Here is a 26,163-nt window from a genome sequence, read left to right as displayed (position 1 = left end):
GGAATAGATACCAAAGATGTTGATGTCTAGCACAATAATGACAATTCAGGGCCCTCCATCTTCCGGCCCTAAAGGGCAATAGCTTTCTCCTTTAATTAGTCTGTCTTCCATATAGATAAGGCAGAGTGATAAGCATGCAGTCCCCAATCTTTATGCACCAGGGACTGGTTTTATGGAAGACAATTTTTCCATGTATTGGGGCAAGTGGGATGGTCTCGGGATGAAACTATTCCACCTCAGATCATCAGGCATTAGATTATCATAAGGAGCAGGCAATCTAGATCCCTTGCATGTGCAGCTCACACTAGGGTTCATGCTCCTATGAGAGTCTAATGCCGCTGCTGATCTGACAGAAGGCTGAACTCAGTCAGTAATGCTTGCCTGCCCACCACTCACCTCCTGCTGTGTAGCCTGGTTCCTAACAGGCCAAGGGCTGGTACCACTCTGCAGCCTAGGTGTTGGGGACCCCTGCAATAAGACAAATAAGACTAATAAGACAAAATCCCTACCTATTAAAAGTTTTTTTTTTTAAGTAGAGTCTTGCTCTGTCACCCAGGCTGAGGTACAGTGGTGCAATCTCAGCTCACTGCAACCTCTGCCTCCTGGGTTCACGCCTTTCTCCTGCTTCAGCCTCCTGAGTAGCTGAGACTACAGGTGCCTGCCACCATGCCTGGCTGATTTTTATTTTTTTATTTTTAGAGATGGGTTTTCACCATGTTGGCCAGGCTGGTCTCGAACTCCTGACCTCAGGTGATCTGCCCGCCTTAGCCTCCCAAAGTAATCCCAAAGCCTGGGATTACAGGCATGAGTCACTGTGCCCAGCCTAAAGACATGACTTTCTAAAACTGAACTGCCCAATATTGTAACCACTAGCCGAATTTGGATACTGAGCACTTTAAATGTAGCTGATTCTTCCAAATCGAGACGAGATGTAAGGGTAAATACATGCTGGATCTTAAAAACTTAATTAACAAAATGTAAACTGTCTTAATAAGTTTTATATTGATTATATGTTGAAATGACAATATTTTGGATATACTGGGTTATATAATTGTAAATTAAATTAATTCAGCTACTTCTTACTTTTGTTGCTGTGACTATTTGAAAATTTAAAATTATTTAGCTTACATTGTATTTCTATTGGGCAGTGATGCTCTAGAAAATGAAATAGTCATGGGTACTCCATCAGTTGTGGAAATAGGCAATGATGGCAGTAAAGCAACAAATGCAGATTACCCCAGAAGGTGTTAAGGATTTCATTTTACAGTGAAAAACATCATTAAGATTACATCTACTGAATCAGTCCTTTTCCTTATGTTCTGTGATACCTTGTTATGAGTTTACTTTCCAAATCTTTTTTGATTTAGTTTAGTTTGTCCATCAGAGAGTTTTATGTATATATACAAATATATATATACACACAAATATATATATATACACACACAAATATATATATATATATATACATACACAAAAAAGTTAAATGCTGCCCTTCACTGCCTGTTGTGTAGCGTACTTAGATTCTGGAAGCAAATATTTCTTAGAGGAGCATTGATAATATGGCCACTTCACCGTTAATTTTATTGTTTTCTTCTCTGTCATATGAGTATGAGGGAGGGTATGAAAGCTCACAGTAGATTCTTGAGGTTCCTTTTGATTTAAATGTTCATTGCCTTTTGATGAGCGGATGAGCAGGAACTTTGCATTCTTTAGAAACTAGTGTATCACTTCCTTATTTTGCAGTTCAAAATATAAAATCTTTGAGGATGCTTGAATTTCTAGACCTTTATCATATACTTAGAGGTATATTTGCTGATAGTTGTGCATTGATACTGTGATAGCTTCTTTTTCTCCTGTGAAGAACTGATCTGAAGTTGTGGAGCTTTAGTTACCTGCTGCTCTTATTCCACCTTGCAGTGGCTATCACATTCCTACAGGTTTTCAAAACAGCTTCCCATGGAGCTCCATTCACTGAAAGATATAGCTGGCTCCATTCCTTCCAGAAAAAAGAAACTAATGCCCTGCTTGCCAACTTTTGGCTGTCTAGAATGGAATGTTATTCTGCACAGGAGGAAGCACGATGGAAAAAGGGTTCTTCTACCTGCAGGAAATGTAATGTTTGCTCTGTAGTGAAGCATGTAAAAAGTTGAAAGAAAGGAAGCAAAGGAAGAGGCTTGGTCATTAGAAGTTCAGTTTGTGTGAGGTTTCCTTTTTTTCCTTTTTGTTTTTCTCTATCCTGTTATACCATCATTGTATTTTAATGTTTTTTTTTTTTTCCTAGCTAATGGGTAAATTGCTTTTATACTGGTGGTGTTTGGGACCCACTATGAATACCATGGAGAGACTCACTGGCAAAAAACGGAGAAGGAGAAAAACGTTGTTTCTTCTACTTACTTCCCAACATTTTGTGAAGGAGAGTCAGAAAAGCTGTTTTCTACACATACTCCCTTTCCCCTCTACCCATTCACAGTGATTTTTGTCAGCAAACTAATATGCCATTGATTTTACAGTCAGGATCAGAAATATGCACCATTCTTGACTTAACTGACTTTTTCCCCCTGAAAACAATATCATTTTTACATTGGAGAATATGTGCAAAAACTTATTATTCACAAAGCTGAATGTATTTTGCACTTGCCAGGAACATAAAGGGTTAAATTGAAGACTCAACAAAGACTGGGATGAAAAGAGGACAAGGTGGGGGCCATAGTTGTTCCCTGTAGGCATTCACTATTTTGTAGCCAGTGGCCCTTTTTTTTGTCCTCATCACTAGCTCCTTTAACACACCTCTGGGATTTGCTCTGAGCTTGGCTGAACATTCTTAACCTTTGATTGTATAGCAGGGAGAGCTTTATTTTATGAAGCTCTTCTGATTCAGACACATTTTGACATGGCCTAAAAAGCCATTCAGTAAGTAGTAAGTGCACCCTATTTCTGAGCGGGATGCAGATTATGGATGTGTTAAGGCTCAATCAAGGTTCTGGTAGGAACTGGGACTGGTGTGAAACTCCAGGATACTGGGAGAGGGTTGAGAGTGAGGCCTGAGGTCAGGACCCCGGGATGGAGGAAGAGGCTTGCAATGTCTATGGTGGACATTACCTGATAAATTTCATTTAGTCATTTTGGCATGAAACAGCCATATTAAAATGCCCTTTTCTGGCTTGTTAAATAGAAGCTACTCAATGCATGTTTGTTGAACTTAGCTTCTTAACCGATGGTATCTTTTCAACCCTGCTTCTCTTCTGTAATTTGGGCCCCACAAGTTACCCAGATTATGGCTGACAAACTTGAGTAGCACTGCACATTTTAGTCAAATGAGTCATATTTTTGAAGGAAAATGAGGTCAAAGAAAGACTTGCTGTACATAAAAAGCCCCTTTGAAATCCCCACACAACTTTTTACCATTTGGTTTCTTTTTTGCTCTCTTTTTGCCGTCACACGAATTGGTACAAGTTGTTTTAAAATCTCCAGACCTCAATTCCATGACCCCCATCCCCCTTTTTTAAAATTAAGGGTTTGGGTTAATAGTCTTTAAAGTTCATTTTAGTTAAAAAAAAAAAAAACTGATTTTAACACCTCATTCACTAATTAAATTGCTTTTTTTTAGTCACTATAATGCAAGATAAATAAATTTGTCTATATTTAAAAAATATATTTACCAACTTTCAAATATAGGCTTGCCTATATTTTCATTGTAGTGTGTGCATGATGCAGACCTTTGGGACTATAACCTTTGATTTCAGCTTGTAAAATGTCAGGTCCCTTGGCATAAACCACTTTGAAATTTGTGGGACCTGAACTCAAATCCTTGGCTCTGACAAGTACTGGCTGTGTGACCTTAGGCAAATTACTTATTTTTACCAGGCTTCAGTTTCCTCATTTGTAATACGGTGATACTAATGAACTTTATAAAGTTACTGTAAAGATTAAGTGAGATAATGGGATATAAATTGTCTAGCGTGAAGCCTGGCCTACAGGAAACCCTCAATACATGTTACCTAATGCTACTGTCTGAAACTGTGTCCCAGAATCTCTCTAGCCAACATAAAAGCACATTTTATGATGTAACTCTTTACATTGTAAATTGAGGAGTATTCCAGTCAATAAATATTTATAAATAAATTAACAGTCAGATGTATTCCAAGTGGAAATGGACCTGACATTTTATTTTTCTTTGCAGATCTTATATTGCACTTTAAACACACCTAGAATTGACATGGAAAGACTCCTAGGAGGACAACTAGGACTAGAAGATTTCATATTTGCCCATGTGAAAGGAATCAAAAAAGAAGTGAATGTGTATAAATCTGAGGATTCACTTGGTGTCACCATTACAGATAATGGTGTTGGCTATGCTTTTATAAAGGTAAGTTTTAAAAAATCACAGTGTAACCTAATTGAGGATAACATTTAAGAAAATCTACCAGGCCAAAGAAAGTTAGAAATGATCTTCAGAGTGAGAGCCAGCTCAGCAAGGATGCATGAATTAGTAATGTTTCACTTTCATTTAAAAAATGTTCAGACATCAGTTTGTGTTTACTGTTTTCTTAATTTCTTCCCTTTAGTTTAAACTTCCCCTAGAATTTGAAACTAACTGAAAGGAAAGTCTAACCCTGGTGCCTACTTATTATCCATGTAAGCTTTTCCATGTCTGTAGGTTTTAACATCTGATGAATTTCAGGCTTATTTCCATCGAATTAGTGTTATTTCCAGCTGTTCATACTTTTGACTGCCTTATTCACTTCTTTAAAAGTGCTGTTCAAAATTTTAGGAAGTATGTAAAGTTGGATCTCTGTATCTGTAGGTTCTGTATTAGTGGATTCAAGCAACCACAGATTGAAGATAGTTGGAAAACGTGGCATCTGTACCGAACATGTGCAGCCTTTTTTCTTGTCATTATTTCCTGAACAATACGGTACAACTGTTTACATAGCATTGCCATCGTGTTAGGTATTATAATCTAGAGATGATTTAAAGTATATAGAAGGATGTGGATAGGCTATATGCAAAGACTACACTATTTTATACCAGGGACTTGAACATCAGTGGAATTTTGGTATTGATGATGGGTCCTGGAATCAATCCCCCATGGATACTGAGGGCCAACTGTAATTTCTTTATTCAGATACAAAGAGAGCAACACAGAGCTTCAAAGGCAAGAGAAAAGTTTGAAATGGTGTGAAAATAAGAACTGAGGAGAAAAGTAAACTCATCTCTTAAAAATAACAATGCTATTATTGTAATAGTTATAATAATAACGGACTTATGTTGAATGCATGCACTAGGCACTTTGCATACAATTTCTCACTTAATTCTCACAATTCTATTTGGTTGGTGTAATGTTTTTTCTTTGTATTTTTTTTGTTGCAGTATAAGACATTTTTAATGTACAGCTTAATGAATGTTTACATACTCACCCCTGTTTAACCATCACCCAAATCAGGATAAATTGCATTTCTGCCACCCAGAAGGCTCATTTGTGCCCCTTCCCAGTCAATAATCTTTCTCTGCAAAGTAGCCATTATTCTGGCATCTATTGCCATGAACTTCATATAATCATATATACTCTACTATTTTTGGCTTCTTTTGCTCAAAAAGATGCCTATGAGATCCATGGATAGGTACTATTTCCAACCCTGTTTTACAGATGTGGAAACAGGATCAGGAAGGTTAAGTAGCTTGCCCAAAGTTAAACAGCTGGACAAATTCAGGATTTGGATCTATGAGGTCTGACTTCAGAGCTGGCACTTCAACTCACTCAACTAATAATTAATGATAGACTTCATGCAACAGGGAATATTTTATGCCTTTATTTTGTCCAAATCTTGATTTGCTGATGCATTATCACCATTAAATAATCTTAGGGAAGTTATCTTAACTGACTGTAAATGGGACTTTCGCTTCCCACTTGATAGAATGGCTATTTTTAGCTCTACAAAAGATATGACTGTGCTGAAGGTTGTGTGAGTGACCAAATGGAAAATCTGTGACTGGGAAAGTCATATGGGATTATCCAAGGGAAGCTCAGGACATGAGGCACAGGCAGCAGAGAAGGGCTTGGAAGTTTCACAAACATGTGTGGATTTTTAAAATCTTCGCCTCTGACATTCAGAGCTTGTCTTTCTATTTTTTTAAAAAATGCTTTGTCAAACATGTGCTTGCCTCAGAGTACTAGTCACTAACCCTGTGGAGACATAGGACATGTTAGCAAAGGAGAAAGCAAGGCATAATCTAAACTGCCAACATATTGTTCAACTTAGAAGAGAGATGCATATTACACTGTACACATGGTTGATGAAATTTTTTAAAAATTGGGAGAGGATAATTTCAAACTTATATAAAGATTGCAATAATAATACAAAGAACTCTCATACATCATTTATCCAAATCTCCAATTTTTACCATTTGCCACGTTTGAGTTTTTTGTTCTGTCTTATACACACACACATATGTACTCTTTACCCCTGAGTACTTCAGAGTGTAATTACTAAGAACAAGGATATTCTCTTATATATAACTACAGTACAGTAATGAAATTCATACAGTCTGATATTGATATAATACTTTTAAACTAATCTATAGTTCACATTGTAGGCTTATCAGTTGTCCTAATTGTATTCATTATTTTCCCCTCATACAGGTCCAATTTAGGATCATGTATTTCTCTTCCTTAATCTAGAATAGTTCCTCAGCCTTTTATAGGATGTCCTTGAATTTGGGTTTTTCTGATGTTTCCTCATGTTGATAAATAGATTTTGCATTTTTGGCAGGAAAATTACGTAAGTGATGCTGTGTCCTTCTCAGTGCAGCACATTAGAAGGTACGTGATACTGGTTTGTCTCATTGTTTGTGACGTTAATTTTTGTCACTTGTCTGAGGTAGTGTCCACCAGTCTTTTTCACTACAAAATTATTTTCCTTTATGATAAGTAATTGTGGAGAGATGCTTTGATATCATGAAAATATCCTGTTTCCTTACTTGCATGGCACAAATTTAGTATCTGTTGATGAGTCTTGCCTAAATTAATTTTTCCTATAATGGTGGAAAAAATGATGATTTTTATAATTCCATCACTCCTTATATGTTTCTCTGAAAGCATTTTATGATAGGGAAAAAGCTGCCCTTATTTATTGTCAACATGGGTACATGACTTTATATTTTACTCAATGGGTTATAGTCTATTATTATCCATTATATTGATGCTCAAATTTCCTGAGACTTGGCCTGCAGGAACCCCTGTAAGTGGGCCCTCATGTCCTTTTGACATGGCTCCTGTCATTTTATTGAGTAGGTTCTTACTTTCTAGAACACAACAAGATGTTCTTGTATCTCCTTTTCCCCAGGCCTAGAATCAACTATTTCTCTTAGAAGCTCTGATTTTTACTAGAGATTGATAGTCAAGTTCTGGTGTTAGCTATGCTCATACATTGAAGTCAAGTTCTAGTGTTAGCCATGCTCATACATTGCTACTGGAGTGCATTATTTCTAGATCCTTTCAGTGGTAGAATTAGAGAACGTGTTTATTGGAAGTTATGAATTGGGCCAGGCGTGGTGGCTCACACCTGTAATCCCACCACTTTGGGAGGCTGAGGTAGGTGGATAACTTGAGGCCAGTAGTTCAAGACCAACCTGGCCATCATGGTGAAACTCCATCTCTACTAAAAATGCAAAAATTAGCTAGATGTGGTGCACACCTGTAATTCCAGCTACTTGGGAGGCCAAGACAGGAGAGTCATTTGAGCCTGGGAGGTGGTGGTTGCAGTGAGCCGAGATCGTGTCACTGCACTCCAGCCTGGGCGACAGAGGGAGACTATGTCTCAGAAAAAAAAAAAAAAAAAAAAGAACTTGTAATGATGCCTCTAATTGTCATCCTGCCCCACAGGGTTATTTCTTAGCTTCTCCATCAAAATTTTTATTTTCAAAGTCATTAAAATATTTACTCATTGTAGAGATCTTTCACCTTCCTGGTTAGCTGTATTCCTAGGTATTTTATTTTTTTTGTGACAATTGTGAATGAGATTGTCTTTCGATTTGGTGCTTGGCTTGGCTGTTGGTGTATAGGAATGCTAGTAGGGATTTTTGTATCTTGATTTTGTATCTTGAAACTTTGCTGAAGTTGTTTATCAGCTGAAGGAGCTTTTGGGTCAAGACTATTGGGTTTTCCAGATATAGAATCATGTCATCTGCAGAGATAGTTTGACTTCCTCTTTCCCTATTTGGATGGCCTTTATTGCTTTCTTCTGCCTGATTGCTCTGGCTAGGACTTCCAATACTATGTTAGGTAGGAGTGGTGAGAGAGAACATCCTTGTCTTGTGCTGGTTTTCAAGAGAAATGCTTCTGGCTTTTTTCCATTCAGTATAATGTTAGCTGTGGGTTTGTCATAGATTGGTCTTATTATTTTGATGTACGTTACTTCGATACCTAGTTTAATGAGAGTTTTTCACATGAAAGGGTGTTGAATTTTATCAAAAGCCTTTTCTGCATCTATTGAGATAATAATGTTTTTGTCTTTAGTTCTGTTTATGTGATGAAGCATATTTATTGATATGTTTACGTTGAACCAATCTTGCATCCTGGGGATGAAGGCTACTTGATCATGCTGGATTAGCTTTTTGATGTGCTGCTGGATTTGATTTGCAAATATTTTGTTGAGGATGTTTGCATCAATGTTCAGCAAGGATATTGACCTGAAGTTTTCCTTTTTTGTTGTGTCTCTGCCAGGTTTTCATATCAGGGTGATGGTGGCTTCATAGAATGAGTTGGGGAGGAGTCCTTCCTCCTCAATAGTTTCTGTAGGAAGGGCACCAGCTTTTCTTTGTATATTTGGTAGAATTCAGTTGTGAATCCATCAGGTTCTAGGCTTTTTTTTGGTTGGTAGTTTATTTATTACTGATTCAATTTCATTATTGGTCTGTTCAGGAAATCAGTTTCTTCCTGGTTCAGTCTTGGGAGAGTCTATGTGTCCAGGAATTTTTCATCTCTTCTAGTTTTCTAGTTTGTGTGCATAGTAGTGTTTATAGTAGTTTCTGATGGTTATTTTTATTTCTGTGGGGTCAGTGGTTATGTTTTCTTGATCATTTCTAATTGTGTTTATTTAGATCTTCTCTCTTTTCTTCTTTATTAGTCTAGCTAGTGGCCTATCTTTTTTTTTCATAAAACCAACTCCTGGATCCATTGATCTTTTGATTTTTTTTTTTTTTTTGTCTTGTTCAGTTCAGCTCTGGTTTTTGTTATTTCTTGTCTTCTGCTAACTTTGGAGTTGATTTGTTTTTGGTTCTCTAAGTCTCTTAGTTGTGATGTTAGGTAGTTAATTTGAGATCTTTCTAACTTTTTTAATGTGGGCAGTATAGTGCTATAAGTTTCCCTCTTAAAACTGCCTTATCAGTGTCCCAGAGATTCTGGTATGTTGTATCTTTGTTCTCATTAGTTTCAAATAACTTCTTGATTTCTGACTTAATTTCACTATTTACGCAAAAGTCATTCAGGAGCATGTTGTTTAATTTCCATGTAATTGTATGGGTTTTAGCAATTTTCTTGACTTGTATTTTTATTGCACTGTGGTTCAAGAGGATGTTTGGTATGATTTCAGTTCTTTTGCATTTGCTGAGGAGTGTTTTATGTCCAGTTATAATATGTGGTCAATTTTAGAGTATATAGCATGTGGTGATGACAAGAATGTATAGTCTGTTGTTTTGGGGCGGAGAGTTCTGTAGAGGTCCTTCAGATCCATTTTGGTCCAATGTTGAGTTCAGGTCCTTAATATCTTTCTTAATTTTCTACCTCAATGATCTGTCTACTACTGTCAGTAGAGTGTTAAAGTCTCCCACTATTGTTCTGTGGGAGTCTGTGTCTCTTTGTAGGTCTTTAAGAACTTGCTTTATGAATCTGGGTGCTCCTGTGTTGGGTGCATATATATTTAGGATAGTTAGGTTGTCTTGTCAAATTGAACCCTTTTACCATTATATAATGCCCTTCTCTGTCTCTTTTGATTTTTGTTGTTTTGAAGTCTGTTTTGTCTGAAACAAAACAGGGTTAGGATTGAAACCCCTGCTTTTTTCTGTTTTCCATTTGCTTGGTACATTTTTTTCTCCATCCCTTTATTTTGAATCTTGGATGTTATTTTGTGTGAGATGGGTCTCTTGAAGACAGCATACAATTACCCAGCTTGCCACTCTGTGCCTTTTAAGTGTGACATTTAGCCTGTTTACATTCAAAGTTAGTATTGATATGTGTGGATTTGATCCTATCTGTGTTTTATTAGCTGGTTATTATGTTGGCTTCTTTGTGTGATTGCTTTATAGTAACACTGGTCTGTGTGTAAGTATGTTTTGTATTAGCTGGTACAGTGCTCAGAGAAATCAGAGAAGAGACAAACACATGGAAAAATATCTTATGCTTGTGGATAGGAAGAGTCAATGTCATTAAAATGGCCATACTACCTAAATCAATTTACAGATTCAATGCTATTCCTATCAAATTACTGATGACATTCTTCATAGAACTATAAAAAATTATTTTAAAATTCATATGGAATAACACCAACAAAAAAGCCTGAATAGCCAAGATAATCCTAAGCGAAAAGAACAAAGCTGGAGGCATCATATTGCCCGACTTCAAACTGTACTACAGGGCTACAGTAACTAAACAGCATGGTATTGGTACAAAAACAGGCACATAGAGCAATGGAACAGCGTGGGGAGGCCAGAAATAAGGCTGCACAGCTACAACCACCTGATCTTTAACGAAAGCTGACAAAAACAAGCAATGGGGAAGACTCCCTATTTAATGATGCTGGGATAGCCATATGCAGCTAATAAATGATGCTGGCTAGCCGTATGCAGAAGACTGAAGCTGGACCCCTCCTTACACCATATATAATAATTAAGAAGAATTAAAGACTTAAATGTAAAATTCAAAACTATAAAACCTCTGGAAGACAACACAGGCAATATCATTCTGAACATCGGAATGGGCAAAGATTTCATGACAAAGACACCAATGCTATCAGAATAGAAGCAAATATTGACAAATGGGATCTAATTAAACTTAGGAGCTTCTGCACAGCAAGAGAAACTATCAACAGAGAAAACAGACAACCTACAGAATAGGAGAAAATATTTGCAAACTGTGTATTTGATAAAGGTCTAATATCCAGCATCTATAAGGAAAGTTACCAGAAAAAAAAGACAACTCCATTAAAAAGTGGACAATGGACATGAACAGACACTTTTCAAAAGCAGACACACATGTGGCCAACAATCATATTAAAAAAAAAGCGCTTAACCTCACTGATCGTTAGAGAAATGCAAATCAAAACCACAATGAGATACCATCTCACACCAGTCAGAATAGCTATTATTAAAAAGTAAAAAAATAAGATGTTGGTGAGGTTGCGGAGAAAATGGAACCACCCACCATACACTCTTGGTGTGAATGTAAATTAGTTCAGCCATTGTGGAAAACAGTATGGCAGTTCCTCAGAGAGTTAAAAGCAGAACTACCGTTTGACTCAACAATCTCATTACTGGGTGTATACCCAGAGGATTAGAAAGCATTCTGCCATAAAGACACATACATGTGTATGTTTATTGCAGCACTGTTCACAATAGCAATGACATGAAATCAACCTAAATGCCAATCAATAGCAGATTGGATAAAGAAAACGTGGTACATATACACCATGGAATACTATGCAGCGTAAAAAAGAATGAGATCATGTCTTTTGTGGGAACGTGAATGGAGCTGGAGACTATTATCTTCAGCAAACTAATTCAGGAAGGAAGAGAAAACCAAATACTGCATGTTCTCACTTATAAGTGGGAGCTAAATGATGAGAACTTATGAACACAAAGGAGGAAACAACAGACACTGGGGTCTACTTGACCCCAGTCATAGTGAGACCCTGTCTCTACAACAAATAGAAAGTCCCTTGACCCCAACATAGTGAGACGCTGTCTCTACAGCAAATGGAAAAAATTAGCTGGGTATAGTGGCATGCACCTATAGTCCCAGCTACTCATGAGGCTGAGGTGGGAGAATTGCTTGAGCCTGGGGAAATCAAGGTTGCAGTGAGCAATGATCATGCCACCACTCTCCAGCCTGGAAAACAGAGCAAGACACTGTCTCTTAAAAAAAAATCAAACTATATTTAAAAATTCATTCAGAGATGTGTCACTCCTTCTCCTAACTCTTCTATCTCATTACTTTTCCACACTCCTTAGAGATAACCCATTTTATTAATTTCTGTTTTATCCTTCCTGTATTTCTTTTTGCCAAGATAAGCAAAATGGAATGTTTCATGAGTTTGCATATCACCATGTGCAGAGACCATGCTGTGTGATTATAATTTTAATGTATGTGCTGCTGAAGTGAGCACTTGATATGTTTTTAACTTGGCTGGAAATAAGAGTAGGTTAAAGTCAGAGTAGGACAGTGTGGTAGGTATTCAAATGAGGGTGGGCATTCCATGGTGAGAGAGGCATTGCAGTGTGGTGCATAGGGGCATGGACTTTAGAATCAGATAGGCCTGCTTTCAGTCTTAGCTAGATCACTTATTTACCAGCTGTGTAACATTGGCCAAGGCATTAAACTTTTCTGAGCCTTCTCTCAAGTGGGAACATTAGCACCTACGTAATAGTATTATTTGGGGTATAAATATAATGACATGCTTAAAATGTCTGCAGTATTCACAATTAATAGCTAATATTTTAATAATCATTCTAACAATAAACCATTACATAATTAGGAAAGATCAATGGCAGAGAAATGCATTTTATAGTTTTGTATGGTTCACACAGATGAAACTGGTTTTTTTGTTTGTTTGTTTTTTATAGAGACAAGGTTTTGCCATGTTGCTCAGTTGAGCAGGGCTCAAGTGATCCCTTTCTCTAGGCCTCCCAAAATGCTGGGATTACAGGGATGAGCCACCATACATGGCCCAGATGAAACTTTTTAGGTGAAAAAACAACATACTTAAATGTTCATGATTTTAGTATCTAAGTCTCAACATTTCCAAGAACAAAAAGTATATAAATAACTTAATCAGAAAATTAAGAGCATACATATAATGAAACCTGTGTTAGCTGGAAAATGTTTTCTGTAAAGTGCAGATGGTAAATATTTTGTGCTTTGTGGGTCATATGGTCTTTGCTGCAACTACTCAACTAAGCCCGTGTAGCACAAAAGCAGTTACAGATAATACTTAGATGAATGAGCATGCATGTTTCCCACTGAGACCTTACTCATAGACACTGTAATTTAAATTTCTTATAATTTTCACATCACAAATCTTTTGATTTTTTTCTGAACCATTCAAAAAGGTAAAAACCATTCATAAATCATGGGCCATATAAAAACAGGTGGTGGCCGTGGTGGAGGGTACACACCACCCTGGAGTTCTGCTGTGAGCCATAGTTTGATGACACCTGGTTTAAGAGAAGAGATTTGTACTTTAATTAATTAATTTACTTACTTACTTATTTATTGAGACAGAGTCTTGCTCTGTCACCCAGGCTGGAGTGCAGTGGTGTGATCTTGGCTCACTGCCTCCTCGGTTCAAGCGATTCTCCTGCCTCAGCCTCCCGAGTAGCTGGGATTATAGGAATGTGCCACCACGCCTGGGTAATTTTTGCATTTTTAGTAGAGACAGGGTTTCACCATGTTGGCCAGGCTGGTCTTGAACTCCTGACTTCAGGTGATCTGCCTGCCTCGGCCTCCCAAAGTGCTGGGATTACAAGCATGAGCCACTGCGCCCGGCTGAGACTTGTATTTTCAAATTTAAAATAAAAATAAGGATTTATAACATGCAATTAAGAAATGAGCTAAATTGATTTTTAAAAACCCACCTGACTTTGTTTTAAATTGAAATAGTTTGACTAACCACAAAACTGTCATTCTCAGAATATCTCTTACAGACCTTTATGATTTGCCATACTTTGGCTTTAGTACAACCACATTTTAGAGTGATCATTTCGAGAAATATGATACTTACATCTTTCTAACATTTTACTTTTTCATTTGCCCAAACTAAAAATCAGCAAGACTGGAAATGTAGGAAGTCAAGGGGGCAGAGGATTATAGGATGGAAGCTAGGATCCGAGCAGAGATCTGTAAAGCCAGAATAGACATGATGATTTGTGAAAACAGATGTTTGAGATCTGGAGACCATGATGAGGTGTTGATGAAAAACAGCTTTAGTAGAAATAAGGAGATGGAAAATGGAAAAAATAAGGCTGTGAAAAAAAAAATTCAGAGTTCAAAGGTGATAGATCATTTTGGACATTTATAACCCAAAACTTTGTACTTTAGGTCAGAAGAACTTGGGTTCTATACCTTTTTAAAAAACATTTTTAATTTAAAAAATTATGTCATCTCTGTTTGAGACCTAATTAGCTGTGTTATCTTGGGCAAGCCATGTAATTATTGTGGCTTAAATTCCTCATTCCTTAAATGGAATGATAAATATCCTTTTCCTAGGCTTATTGTGAGGACTGAATGAGATAACTATTTACAACTGTATGACTGTTAGCTTATTATTATGAGCGAGGTTTGAGGACAGTGTTGGAAGGATCAGCAACACAAATCTCAGAGTTGCTGATCATAGCGACTGGACATGCAGCTCAGAGTCTGGTGCTTAAGATTTTAGGGAGGGTGGATCAGATAAGGCGGCCACAGGGGCGGAGCCAAGGGCCTTTGCCTGGCTTGGCCGCTAGCTCTACCTTCCCTGTTCTCACCTCCCTTTCCCCTATAGCCCCCAAAGGCAGCTCCAAACAGTCGTCCAAGGACGACCTGCTCCTGCAGGATTTCAGTGGCAACCTCTCTGCCAAGTCCTTTGCGATCTTTTTCAGGAATGCTTTCGTCGTGTCTGCCATCCGAATCTGGTTATACTGGAGAATATGGCATATGGATCTTATTCAGTCTGCTGTTTTCCATAGTGTGATGACCCTAGAAAGTACATATTTGGTAGCCTTTGCATACAAGAATGTGAAATTTGTTCTCAAGCACAAAGTAGCACAGCAGAGGGAGGATGCAGTGATTCGAAAACTTTCTGAAGCTGATAATAGAAAGATGTCTCGGAAAGAGAAAGATGTAAGAATCTTGTGGAAGAAAGAATGACGTTGCTGATTCTGAAGCTACAACATTTTCCATCTTCTATAACAACACTCTGTTCCTGGTCTTGGTCATTGTTACTTCTTCTTCATATTGAAGAATTTCAACCCCACAATGAACTACATTTTGTCCCTAAGTGCTTCATCAGGACTCAATGCCCTCCTGTCTACTGGCTCCAAGTAGACCATGTCAGCTTCATCCCCTGGCTTTGTGTCTATGCGTGGCATGTGGTATATGGAAAAGTAGCAGGGTGCTCAGGGTGGGAGACACACGAGATGTTTTTGTAGTCTAGAGCCTTTAAAAAACTCAACAGAATATAATTCAGTATTTGTTTATTGGCTGTTTTTGACAGATTGTTGAAATTAAATGAATTGAAAGGGGAAAAAAAGACTTTAGGGAGAATGTATGCTGCCCTAGACTTCTGCTGACATCTGTGATGAGAAGGCAGAATTCTCTAAATATATGGGATGAACATAATGGGAGATATTATAATAATGGTCTGAAATGGTTGGAAACCTCTATGTTTAATAATGTAAATCCTGTCTTCCAATAAATAAATAAATCTTCTCTACCTTTTGCAGCATCAAGCTCCAAAGACAGGTGAAAGTTCCTAAGTGTTATAGAGAATAGTATAAATAACTCAGTAAATAAAGTATAGCATTAATGCCTCTTTTTTTCCCCCTCTTATTCCTTTGCATCTCATTAGTACCTTTGGCAATATTATTAATCTCTGTCAAGTTATTGTATGATTATCAAAGCACATTAGGTTTCAGAAACTTGTCTCCATTGCTCCCGTATTGTTTATTCTACCCACTTTGGAGGCTAAGGCTCAGGTAACCCATAAAATATATAATCCATGTCTTCAACTTTGCTTCTATATCTGGTTCATCTTCTCCAAGTTCCCTATATTGATTTTCCTGTGTCTCCATTCCAGATTCTTATCTGCTGCCTCAGATAGTGACATGTGCTGTGACTTTTCTTTTGCTACCTGGATTCTCACCCTGCTGCCTGCTCTGACTTCTGGTAACTGCCTTTCTCTCCCTCTATCTGGGCACTATTCTGGTTGCTGAAGCATCTCTAGGATTGATGAGGCGACTCATGGGCCTCTGCAACCCTACATTTCTGTTACTCTGACCTTTAATTCACTGGTGAGATTCAGATGTGTCTTCAAAGTCTGTAACTTTTATATAATGCTTATTTAAAATAAAATTGTAACTCTAAATCTTAAGCTAAAAATACTGTGTGGTAAGACTCTGAAATTTGTATGGTGTAGTTGACCAAAGAAAAAAATAAATTCAAGATATGTCAAGAGATAAATTAGAATAAAAGCTAAGAAGAAAAATCAAAGTTAAATATCGATTATTGAATTCTTTGATGAATTACGAATTGTGGAACAGTATTTAATAGTTTTTTCTTCTTTAGACTTTAGTCTTCTTCAATCTCATTTATTTTTCTGTGACAGTTTAGAAACTCTAGTTGTACTGAGTGGTTCCCATTGTTTCTGTTAGCGATATAAGTTTAATATGGGTTTCTAATAAAACAATGTCAGGTAGACTATGAAACTTGTGGTTTCCTTGCCTGTTTGTAATGACAGTGGGCTCTCTGTTAAAGTTGGCGTTATTGTGACATTTGCATATAGCATGTTAACAGTCACTGTTAGAATGAATGAACATAGCAATATTCTTAAAATTTGGGGTAAAAAATAAATCTATTGTGAGTTTTGATTTATAATAATGAAATTTAAATGTTAAAAATGCTTAACCTTCCTAAGTTACTCTTGTTCCTGATGACAATATGATGGAGATGTTGGAGGTAGATGAGATCCGTTTTCTCCTAGCTCTTAGACACAATGATCAATCACCCTGCTGATTCAGAAGATGTTATACTTCCAACTAGCAAGGGTGGAGAATACACAGCCTTTAGTATACAATAGCAGCTGCTCCTGATGTTGCTATGATTCCTATGAAGGATTTGGGACTTCTGAGACAGATTATGGCCTTCATTCTGCCCTATTCCTCATCACCATGGAAGAACTTGTACATCCTCTGCAGGGCTGTTTTCTGCAATTCTGGAAGAGTTTTCTGGGGCTCCTGTGCCTAAAATCCTTTCAAAAATTCTTGGGAATACTAGATACCATTTTGAGACTCTACCCTGAGGATGTATTATAGAGAAGTAAGATAAAGAAAGACCAACTTGAAGTTTCTCCTTGGGGTCCCAGATTCTCTTCATCTAAAATACATAAATGAGAAACAATAGCATCAAATCACCCTTACTGGCTCCCAAAATGATAACCATACTTGTCTTTTATTAGGTATCAGGCATCTTAGCTAAGATGGTATTATTCTTTGTGTCTTTGCATTTGTAACTAAATGCAGCCAATTGAAAAAGCTCAAGCTCTATTCTTATGTGATGGGCCTCAATTGAAATAATTCAGTAATCACTTATGAAGGGACTTTGCAGATACTGTGCTAGGCACAGACATGCAGAGTAATAAGACCATCTCTGTCCTCAAGGATATTAGTTTAGTAATGGAGACTGAGAAGTAAATGAACAATCACACTGTGGTATGTTGAATCTGGCAAATTACTTGCTCTTCTGAAGCTTTAATCTTCCTGACCTGTGACATGAGAATCTCATAAAGGTTGTTAGAATTAAATGAAATAACAAATGTAAAGTGCTTAGTTTAGAGTTCAGCATATACAGCAAAACGTATTGTAGAAACATGAGAGTGGCACCTTACCCATTCTTGGGGGAGTGGGTTGGGGAATGTCAGGAAAAGCTTCCCAGAGGAGGTGGTAACTGTGAGTGAGCTGAATTCCGAATGATAAGGAAGACGAAGAATGGTTGGAGGTAAGATAGTGGTTCTTGGTTGCTCAGTCTTCCCTCTCTAACTGAGCATCAGACTGCATTGTTGTCAATGCATTGTATATATGTCTCAAAAGCATAAAAAGTACTGTTACACAGTTTTATTTTGTTTTTAAACCTGTAGCACCTGTTATTGTCTCCTATCCAAGTACTAACTAGGCCCGAATCTGCTTAGCTTCCAAGATCAGATGAGATTGGTGCATTCATTACACAGTTCTATTTTATATTATGTTATCATTAATTTTCTTTCAGAGAATTAAAGATGGTGGTGTTATTGACTCAATTAAAACAATCTGTGTTGGGGATCATATTGAATCCATAAATGGAGAAAATATTGTTGGGTGGCGTCACTGTGATGTTGCTAAGAAGTTAAAGGAATTAAAAAAAGAGGAACTCTTCACCATGAATTTAATAGAACCTAAGAAGGCATTTGGTAAGTCAGGGGTCGGTGGGCGGGTGTGTGAAATGTTCCCTTTCCCTGATTTTTCTTTCTAAGGGAAATGAGTACTGTGATATGGTGCTTTGTGCTTTTAGTGTCTTCTTATCTAACATATCAGTTAGCACTACTTATAAGAAAGACAACTATTGAAGGAAGAAAAAAGAAAATTATTGCCTTGTAAAAGGACATTTTCCAAACATTTGAAATTACAAAGTCTAATGTCTAGTGACTGAATTTGATGTGATTGTTCCTATCTCTGAGAACAACACATTGTATTGTTTTCATTTTGCTGAGCAGTAAGATTTTTGACTGAGCTCTTTAAACCATAATAACTGTTGCTCATGGATCTCAGCAGCAAAAATTGTAGTTATATACAGAATGGTATTTAAAATAGTTATCTGTTCCATTTAAAAGACCTCCTTCCCCAATATCTTTCCTCCATTGGCATTTGAATTTGGCAGCGTGGGATGGTATGAAATTATTTCCACTTTGGGGTGACATCTGTACTTGCTTGGTTTTAGCCATGGCAGCTGTATTCCAACTGTTGTTCAATCACCCAAGGCTATCTCATCTACAGAAAAATGTGCCAGCTTCTCTCTTACCACCCAGAACTATTTTAATAAGCCAAACCAAGGCCTAGCATTCATCAGTGTTAAAATATCTTTAGCAGAATCATCTCAGGCTTGCTCTTACTCATCGTGACCCCATGCACACTATGTTCTTTCCTTTGTTCACAGAACATAAATATTCCTTTTAGTTTGTCTCTAATGCCATTTTCTCAGGGCAGTTATTGGAAATAATGGAAGAATGCAGTGGATCTGGGGAATTACGTTTTCTCTCTCTTAGCAAGTAAGTGACAGGTCCTAGGCATATGGAATTAGAATTTTTTCTCTGCTTCTACATGAGTCTGCACCATTTAACAGAAATACAAGTGTAGGTTATATTACCTGTGGGAGACAGTTTTCCAGAAGGTGTAAGAAAAAGATGCCTTACCAGTACCTCCTGGAGGGAGCACTCCAGGGACTACCTCTGTAGATGCTGTGATTCTGCCTGGTGCCTTGCAGCATCTGAGCTCACTTCTCACAGAGGAAGGAAAGCAGCACTCAGGTTTCTATCTAGTAACTCCTTTCAAGATGGCTTCATTTGGTAACCTGACTCCCCAGATAGCATGGTGAAATAAATTGACAGGGTGTAGATGGTTCAGGATAAATATTCTTATTTGATTTAGACTCTTTGTAAATCAAAGCCATTCTATTAGTACAACTCAAGAAATCTATTTTTTTCTGTATTTATCTCTACTATTTAATCTGTTTCCAGAGTAAATTTTTCTCTGTTTTTTTCCCCCCCATTATCTGCATCTAAATCTTTTGGTCCCTATGTCTTTGTAGAAAGTTGGTGGTATACCTTAACTTGGATGCTAGGTTGGTGATGGTCTTAAATGTTACAAAGGTCATTGTATTTAGCTATTATTGTTCCATGATTAGATTTTCCCTTCAATGTTGTAGACACGTGTACAGTCAGTATACTTCACTGCCTTATGTACCTAACTACTATTGAACCGGCTTTCTGTTGCCTCATGAAATCAATGGACACATTTGCAAAGCACCCTGAGTAGGATTTTCCTAATAGAGGTATATTATTTGAGCACCCTGAATTCTGGTAGTGCTGTTGGTTAGGACACCCAGAGATTGACTTTGGAGGAATAAGTTTTTGTTTTCCAAGGTTTCTGTGGAAGTTTTACTCAAACTGCTGGTCTTTATGCATTTTCCGTGCTGTGGATTGATTCTTGACTCTGGGCTCTAGCGTGAGGGGTTTCTTTCTTAAAAGTAAGCCTGGCTGCTCTGCCTATCCTCCAGCCCCGAATTTTTCTGCTTATTGTTTTGCCTCTGGGATAAAGACAAAGCTACTTTGTTCCTCATCCTTTGGCTTCATCCCAGTGCTTAGCTCTTTGCCAGAGAGGGGAATATAAATCAGGGGGTACTTGGGGAATCAGGCTTCCCCCAATTCTCTTGGTCCTAATCTTATCTTTTGCTATGTTTCCTTCCTTTTTTCCTGTATTTTCTAGCGTTATTATTGACTCAGGGCCAATAATTCAAATTTCATAGTCCTTTATGATTATCTGACTCTCTGTCCTCTTGGATTTCTACCAGGAAAAGGGCCAGTCTTAGTGAGGCAGAGTTTTCTCTGCATTCAGATAGGCCACTTTGGCTGTAGCTAAGTCACTTATAGGATCTTAACAAAAGCTGTCAGAAATGGCTATATGCACCAGTATTTTGACATTTTCCTACCAACTTCCCTAAAGACTTAGCCTGGAGAGGCATGTGGACTATATCCCAAATCACAAGAGGAAGGAGCATAGTTGGCTGCTTTGCAATGGCATAACTAGGACTGCAAGCACCGCTTCTTCTTTTTTTTTTTTTTTTTTTTTGAGATGGAGTCTGGCTCTGTCGCCCAGGCTGGAGTGCAGTGGCCGGATCTCAGCTCACGGCAAGCTCCACCTCCCGGGTTTACGCCATTCTCCTGCCTCAGCCTCCCAAGTAGCTGGGACTACAGGCGCCCAACACCTTGCCTGGCTAGTTTTTTGTATTTTTTAGTAGAGACGGGGTTTCACCATGTTAGCCAGGATGGTCTCGATCTCCTGACCTCGTGATCCGCCCGTCTCGGCCTCCCAAAGTGCTGGGATTACAGGCTTGAGCCACCGCGCCTGGCTAGCACCACTTCTTTGTAGTGGGTGGGGAAATCCTTACTGCCTGCCTTCATTTCCATATTTTAGGTCCACCACTCGCTACACTCCACTTCCAGGGGCCATTGTATGTGTTAATATTCTTTGATGGAGAGCTATGCAATAAACACTATCTAATTTCAGAAAAAGGCATTTATTGGAGACTACCATGTAGGTCCCAGAAACAGTCAATCGAGCCTTGACAAGGTCAGGAACCAAACCTGTTTCAGGGATGTGTGTACCAGGAACCCTTCATGGCACTGGCTGAATTGACTCCGGGCAATTATTTTCTATTTTCATATCACTTCACTCAGGATTCAGGTGGAGAGGTGGAGCAAGTAAGTAGGTCTTGTACCCATCTTGATAATGGGGAAGGCAGGCTATATGATAGACCTACCAAAATCCCACGTAACAGGAAGGGATAAGTTTCCTTATAGGTAGGAAAAAAGTAGCAGATTCCCATTTTGCTATTTCTCCTTAGCTGTTATATCTTGTTCTGCAGGGACAGCAGTGTTGATTTTCTCTTGATTTTGAATCTGACTGTAGCCATGTATGATATCTGTCAGTCTGGGAGTATTGGAATGGATTTGGAGGGAGAAGGGTATTGTAAATGGTTGTGGGCGTTTGGCCTTGGATTTTATTTTTCTGCTATGAGTTGGGTGCCACATACATAGCTGTTTGGCAGTGGACTATCTAGAGATGATGACAGCATCCAACTTTCTTTCAGAGAAAGAGTAAAGTCACATTTTCCTTGGTGCTGGCCATCAGATTTGGAGGGGACCATAATTACCAATTGTGACTACATTTCTAGAAAGATTTTTAATTTATGTATCTCACAAATTATTGAGACTCTTCTGTGTTTCAGGTACTCTGCGTGGCATAGAAAATACTAAGGAGGAAGACTAAGCTATGGCTCCTGCCTTTTGAGGAGCTCATAGTCTAGCAGGAGGCTGTTATGGGCTGAATTGTGTCCTTCAAAATTCACATGTTAAAGTCCTAATCTTCAGTACCTTAGAATGCAATTGGATTTGTAGATAAGGCCTTTAAAAAGGTAACTAGGTTAAAGAGGTAACTAGGTTAAAATGAGGTCGTTAGGGTGGGCCCTAATCCAATATGACTGGTGTACTTATTAGAAGAGGAAATTTAGACACAGACACAGGGAGGATGCCATTTGAACTTGAAGATAACTATCCATCTGTAAGTCAAGGAGAGAGGCCTCAGAAGAAACCAACCCTAGAGAAACCTTGATCCTGAACTTCTGGCCTCCAGAACTCTGAGAAAATAAATTTCTATTGTTTAAGCCACCTAGTCTATGGTACTTTGTTATGGCAGCACTAGGAAATTATAGAGGATAATAGGAAAAAAATTATAGTACCAGTTCTTTGACTATGGAAGTAGATCTTGGGCTTTCTAATAATCTAGAAGGTACTGGTATTTTAGCATTCCTCTGGCCTTGGGAAGATAGCAAGAGCACACCGATATGTTTCCATTCAGACATTTGTCGAGCAATTAGTATATGCTTGTCTTAGGGTATTAGTTGCCCTAGACAATCATAGTCACCATTTATTGAAAGCCTACTGTATACCTTTACCATACCACCTGCTTGGTACGTGCATGAATAAGATCCAGATCTAGGAACTCATGTCTAGTGAGAAGAGAAGGATATGAAAAAATAAATAAATTTAATAAAGGCTGTTAGAGGTACTAAAATATACTGGATGTATAGAGGTGGGAGACATCAAGTGTACTTAAGAAGTTCAGGAAAAGCTTTTCTTTTCTTTTCTTTTTCTATTTTTTTTTTTTTTGAGGCAGAGTTTTGCTTTGTTGCCCAGGATGGAGTGCAGTGTCGTGATCTCAGCTCACTGCAACCTCCACCTCTCAGGTTCAAGTGATTCTCCTGCCTCAGCCTCCTGAGCAGCTGGGACTACAGGCATGTGCCACCATGTCCGGCTAATTTTTTGTATTTTTAGTAGAGACAAAGTTTAGCCAGGATGGTCTCAATCTCCTGACCTCGTGATCCACCTGCCTTGGCCTCCCAAAGTGCTAGGATTACAGGTGTGAGTCACTGCACCCAGCCAGGAAAAGCTTTCTAAGGAAAGAGATTTGAGTTGAGTCTGAAGGGATGAATAGTGCTTACTCAGTGGATGAATTGGGGAAGGTTGTCCTGGGAAGTGGGAACAGAATAAGCAAAGTTACAGAGATAGAGAATAGCATTATATATTTGGGAACACCATGTTTGCCAGTGTTTTTGGTTAGAGGTTATTGGTGGTGGTGTCACAGGAAATGAAGCTCAAGAGTCAGTAGAGAACAAATATATCAAGAGCCTTATATATGAAGATAAAGACTGGGCAATGAAGAGGCAGAGGAGTAACATGATGAGTCTTTAATTTTACAAAGATATTTTGGAGACTGTTAGATAAAGGGATATGAGCTAGAGATTAGGAGATCATAAAGGTTCTATTAACAATAATAGCTATCATTTGTTCAGTGTGCGAGAGATGAATTAAGGCAGTGCCTGTAGGCATGAAGAGAAGAGAAATGGTTTGGAGGAATAGAAGGTGGTGTGCTGGAGCCATTTGTACACATCTCCTCCTTCACTGACATCAGGTTGATTGTTTTAAATTAGCTATAATGGGCTATTTATAAAAGAGAAATAGGTAAGTCCTGTAAGTCAGGGCTCTTTATTTTAATTTTTTTTAGTGTGGAGAGCTGATTGTTAAATGTTTACCTGCACACCACTGAATAATGAGATTGAGTTAGTAACCTGTTGGACATAGAAATAAAGGAAGGAGAGACTGCAAATGATGACCTCAGATTTGTGGCTTCAGGGAGGGAGTATGGTGCCATTCTTTAAGACGAGGAAAGCTGGCAAAGAAATAGATATGGGCAAGGAGATAGGATAGGAAATAAATTATAAGTATAATTTTGGACTAAATGAGTTTGAAATCTGCGGGACGATTCAGTTGGACTTGTACAAAAGGGCTGGGTATGGTGGTTCACACCTGTAATCCCAGCACTTCGGGATGTTGAGGAGGAAGGGTCACTTGAGGTCAGGATTTCGAGACCAGCCTGGCCAATGTGGTGAAACCCTGTCTCTTCTAAAAATACAAAAATTAGCTGGAAATGGTGGCAAGCACCTCTAGTCCTGGTTGCTCGGGAGGCTGAGGCAGGAGAATCACTTGAATCTGGCAGGTGGAGGTTGCAGTAAGCCGAGATCATGCCATTGCACTCCAGCCTGGGCAACAGAGTGAGACCCTGTCAAAAAATAAAAAAATAAATACACACACACACACACACACACACACACACACACACACACACGAGGTAGATGAGCATCGATAATTGGGGCCTAGAGAATGAGATTTATGAGTAATTTTCTTTGATCAGTAGCAGAAGCCATGGAAATAGATTGAATCACTGAGAGTGATAAAAGGACCAAAAACAGAACGGTGAGGGGAGCACCAGCATTTAAGGGGCAGAAAGAGAAGGAGGAGCCAGCACTGAGGAATGGCCAGACATGGACAAGATGGCCTTCTGGGTGGCCTTTATCCAAGTACTCAAGATCAAGTCACTTGTCCCACGAGCAGATGCTGCACTGCACTTTCCCAAGTTGGCTGTGGGGCTCTGAGGGAGGAATAAAGGCCGTTAGAAAATGTACCCTCAAAATCTTCTGTGCTGGTCAGAATTTAAATTCCTGTTTTTCAGCCAGTAGGTTTCAACCAGTGTGTTTAGAACACAAAGTAGAATAGAGTTGAAAATATTGTGCTTTGTACATTGTAAATATTGTTTCAGTTACAAATGAATATGTGTGTTTCAGTTTTATTATCTTTGTGTATATCTATGGGTCATGATATAACGTATGTATTTCTTACTGTGGGTCACAGAAAAAAAACATTTGAAAGCCACTGGCTTAAATGACTCCCTTGTCGAAAGTTAGTAGTTGAATGGGAAATCTTTCCCATACTTAACATGATTTCTCCTGGTCAGCTGGTTACTGATCCAAATTTTCCTTCTTCTAGCCATGAGTTGATGGCAGCATTCCCAGTCCTTATCAAGTATCGACTGGAATGTCTGTAGTGGTATTTTTTAGGGCATGGCTCACTTCCTTTCTCCTTTTGCCAATGAAAAGGAACATGTCTTTACAATGAGCTCAACCCTGCAGAGTTTGCCCTGTAAACCTAGATTTTCCCAAGGCCATGAAAATCCCTCTTCCATTTAAACGACTCTAAGGCCAGACAAGACCAACTCGTTTGTTTTCCTTTTAAATGCAGAAAAACAACAAATCCATGAAGCTTTGATTCGGTTTTACTTAAATGAGTCTCAACTTCATTTATCCTGCAAATGTTTCCAGTTTGTGATTCTTGCGTGCCCTTTATGGAAAGAGGTTTGAGGAAGGAGGCCTGAAATATTTCTGTAAGAGTTTTCAAAAGCAGAAAGAAAATTGGAAGAAAAAAACTTACCTTCTAAAGCATTTATGGTCTTTATTTTAGGGTTAGATTTTGTAACAGATCATTGGGTTATGTCTTCTTTTAGAAGGTTCATTTCTGTGCTGTGTATCCATCAGAATAGGATGTTAAGTATGTGAAGTGCATCTTAGTCTTTTGAGTCATTCACAGCTGGAAAACTCGGACCTCATCTTCATGATTCAGCTTAACTGATGTACTCACTTCAAAGGCTAAGCCTATTTGATATTAAGAGATAAACTGTGACTTTTAAGTTTTATATGACTTTTTAGATAGACATTTCAAACATTTAAAAATTACTTTTTATTATTCATGCTATATCTAGGGAAAAATTTCAATCAATCAATACTTTTGGTACCTTTTCATATATACTGAATTCTACAAAATATATCTGGGAATATGAAAAAAGTTACGAAAGAGACGATAAATTGCAGTAGTTAAGTGTGTAGGCTCTGCCAGGGACTGGCTTGTGATATGTGACATTGGGTAAGTTATTTAACCTTTCTGTGCCTTGGTCTTCTCATACAAAATGTGAAGATGTGTCTACCACATTGAGCTGTTGTGA

General features: G+C 38.2%; 1 protein-coding gene and 1 pseudogene across 4 annotated transcripts in view; both read left to right on the top strand.

The window, feature by feature from the left end:
• Window positions 1-26,163, top strand: part of GIPC2 (GIPC PDZ domain containing family member 2) — a 104,288-nt gene that overhangs the window by 29,905 nt on the left and 48,220 nt on the right. For all 4 annotated transcript variants that reach the window (XM_015143174.3, XM_015143166.3, XM_001104248.5 and 1 more), the window contains exons 2-3: window positions 4,181-4,366; window positions 18,227-18,407. In XM_015143174.3, coding sequence (XP_014998660.1) covers window positions 4,181-4,366; window positions 18,227-18,407 — 367 coding nt within the window. The remainder of the gene's footprint in view (window positions 1-4,180; window positions 4,367-18,226; window positions 18,408-26,163) is intronic.
• LOC144337804 (translocon-associated protein subunit gamma pseudogene) lies at window positions 14,852-15,943 on the top strand (annotated as a pseudogene).

This window comes from Macaca mulatta, chromosome 1 (genome assembly GCF_049350105.2).
Source record: "Macaca mulatta isolate MMU2019108-1 chromosome 1, T2T-MMU8v2.0, whole genome shotgun sequence".
Taxonomy (NCBI): domain Eukaryota; kingdom Metazoa; phylum Chordata; class Mammalia; order Primates; family Cercopithecidae; genus Macaca; species Macaca mulatta.
The sequence above is the reverse complement of the archived record's forward strand: the minus strand, read 5'-3'. Positions and strand labels throughout refer to the sequence as shown.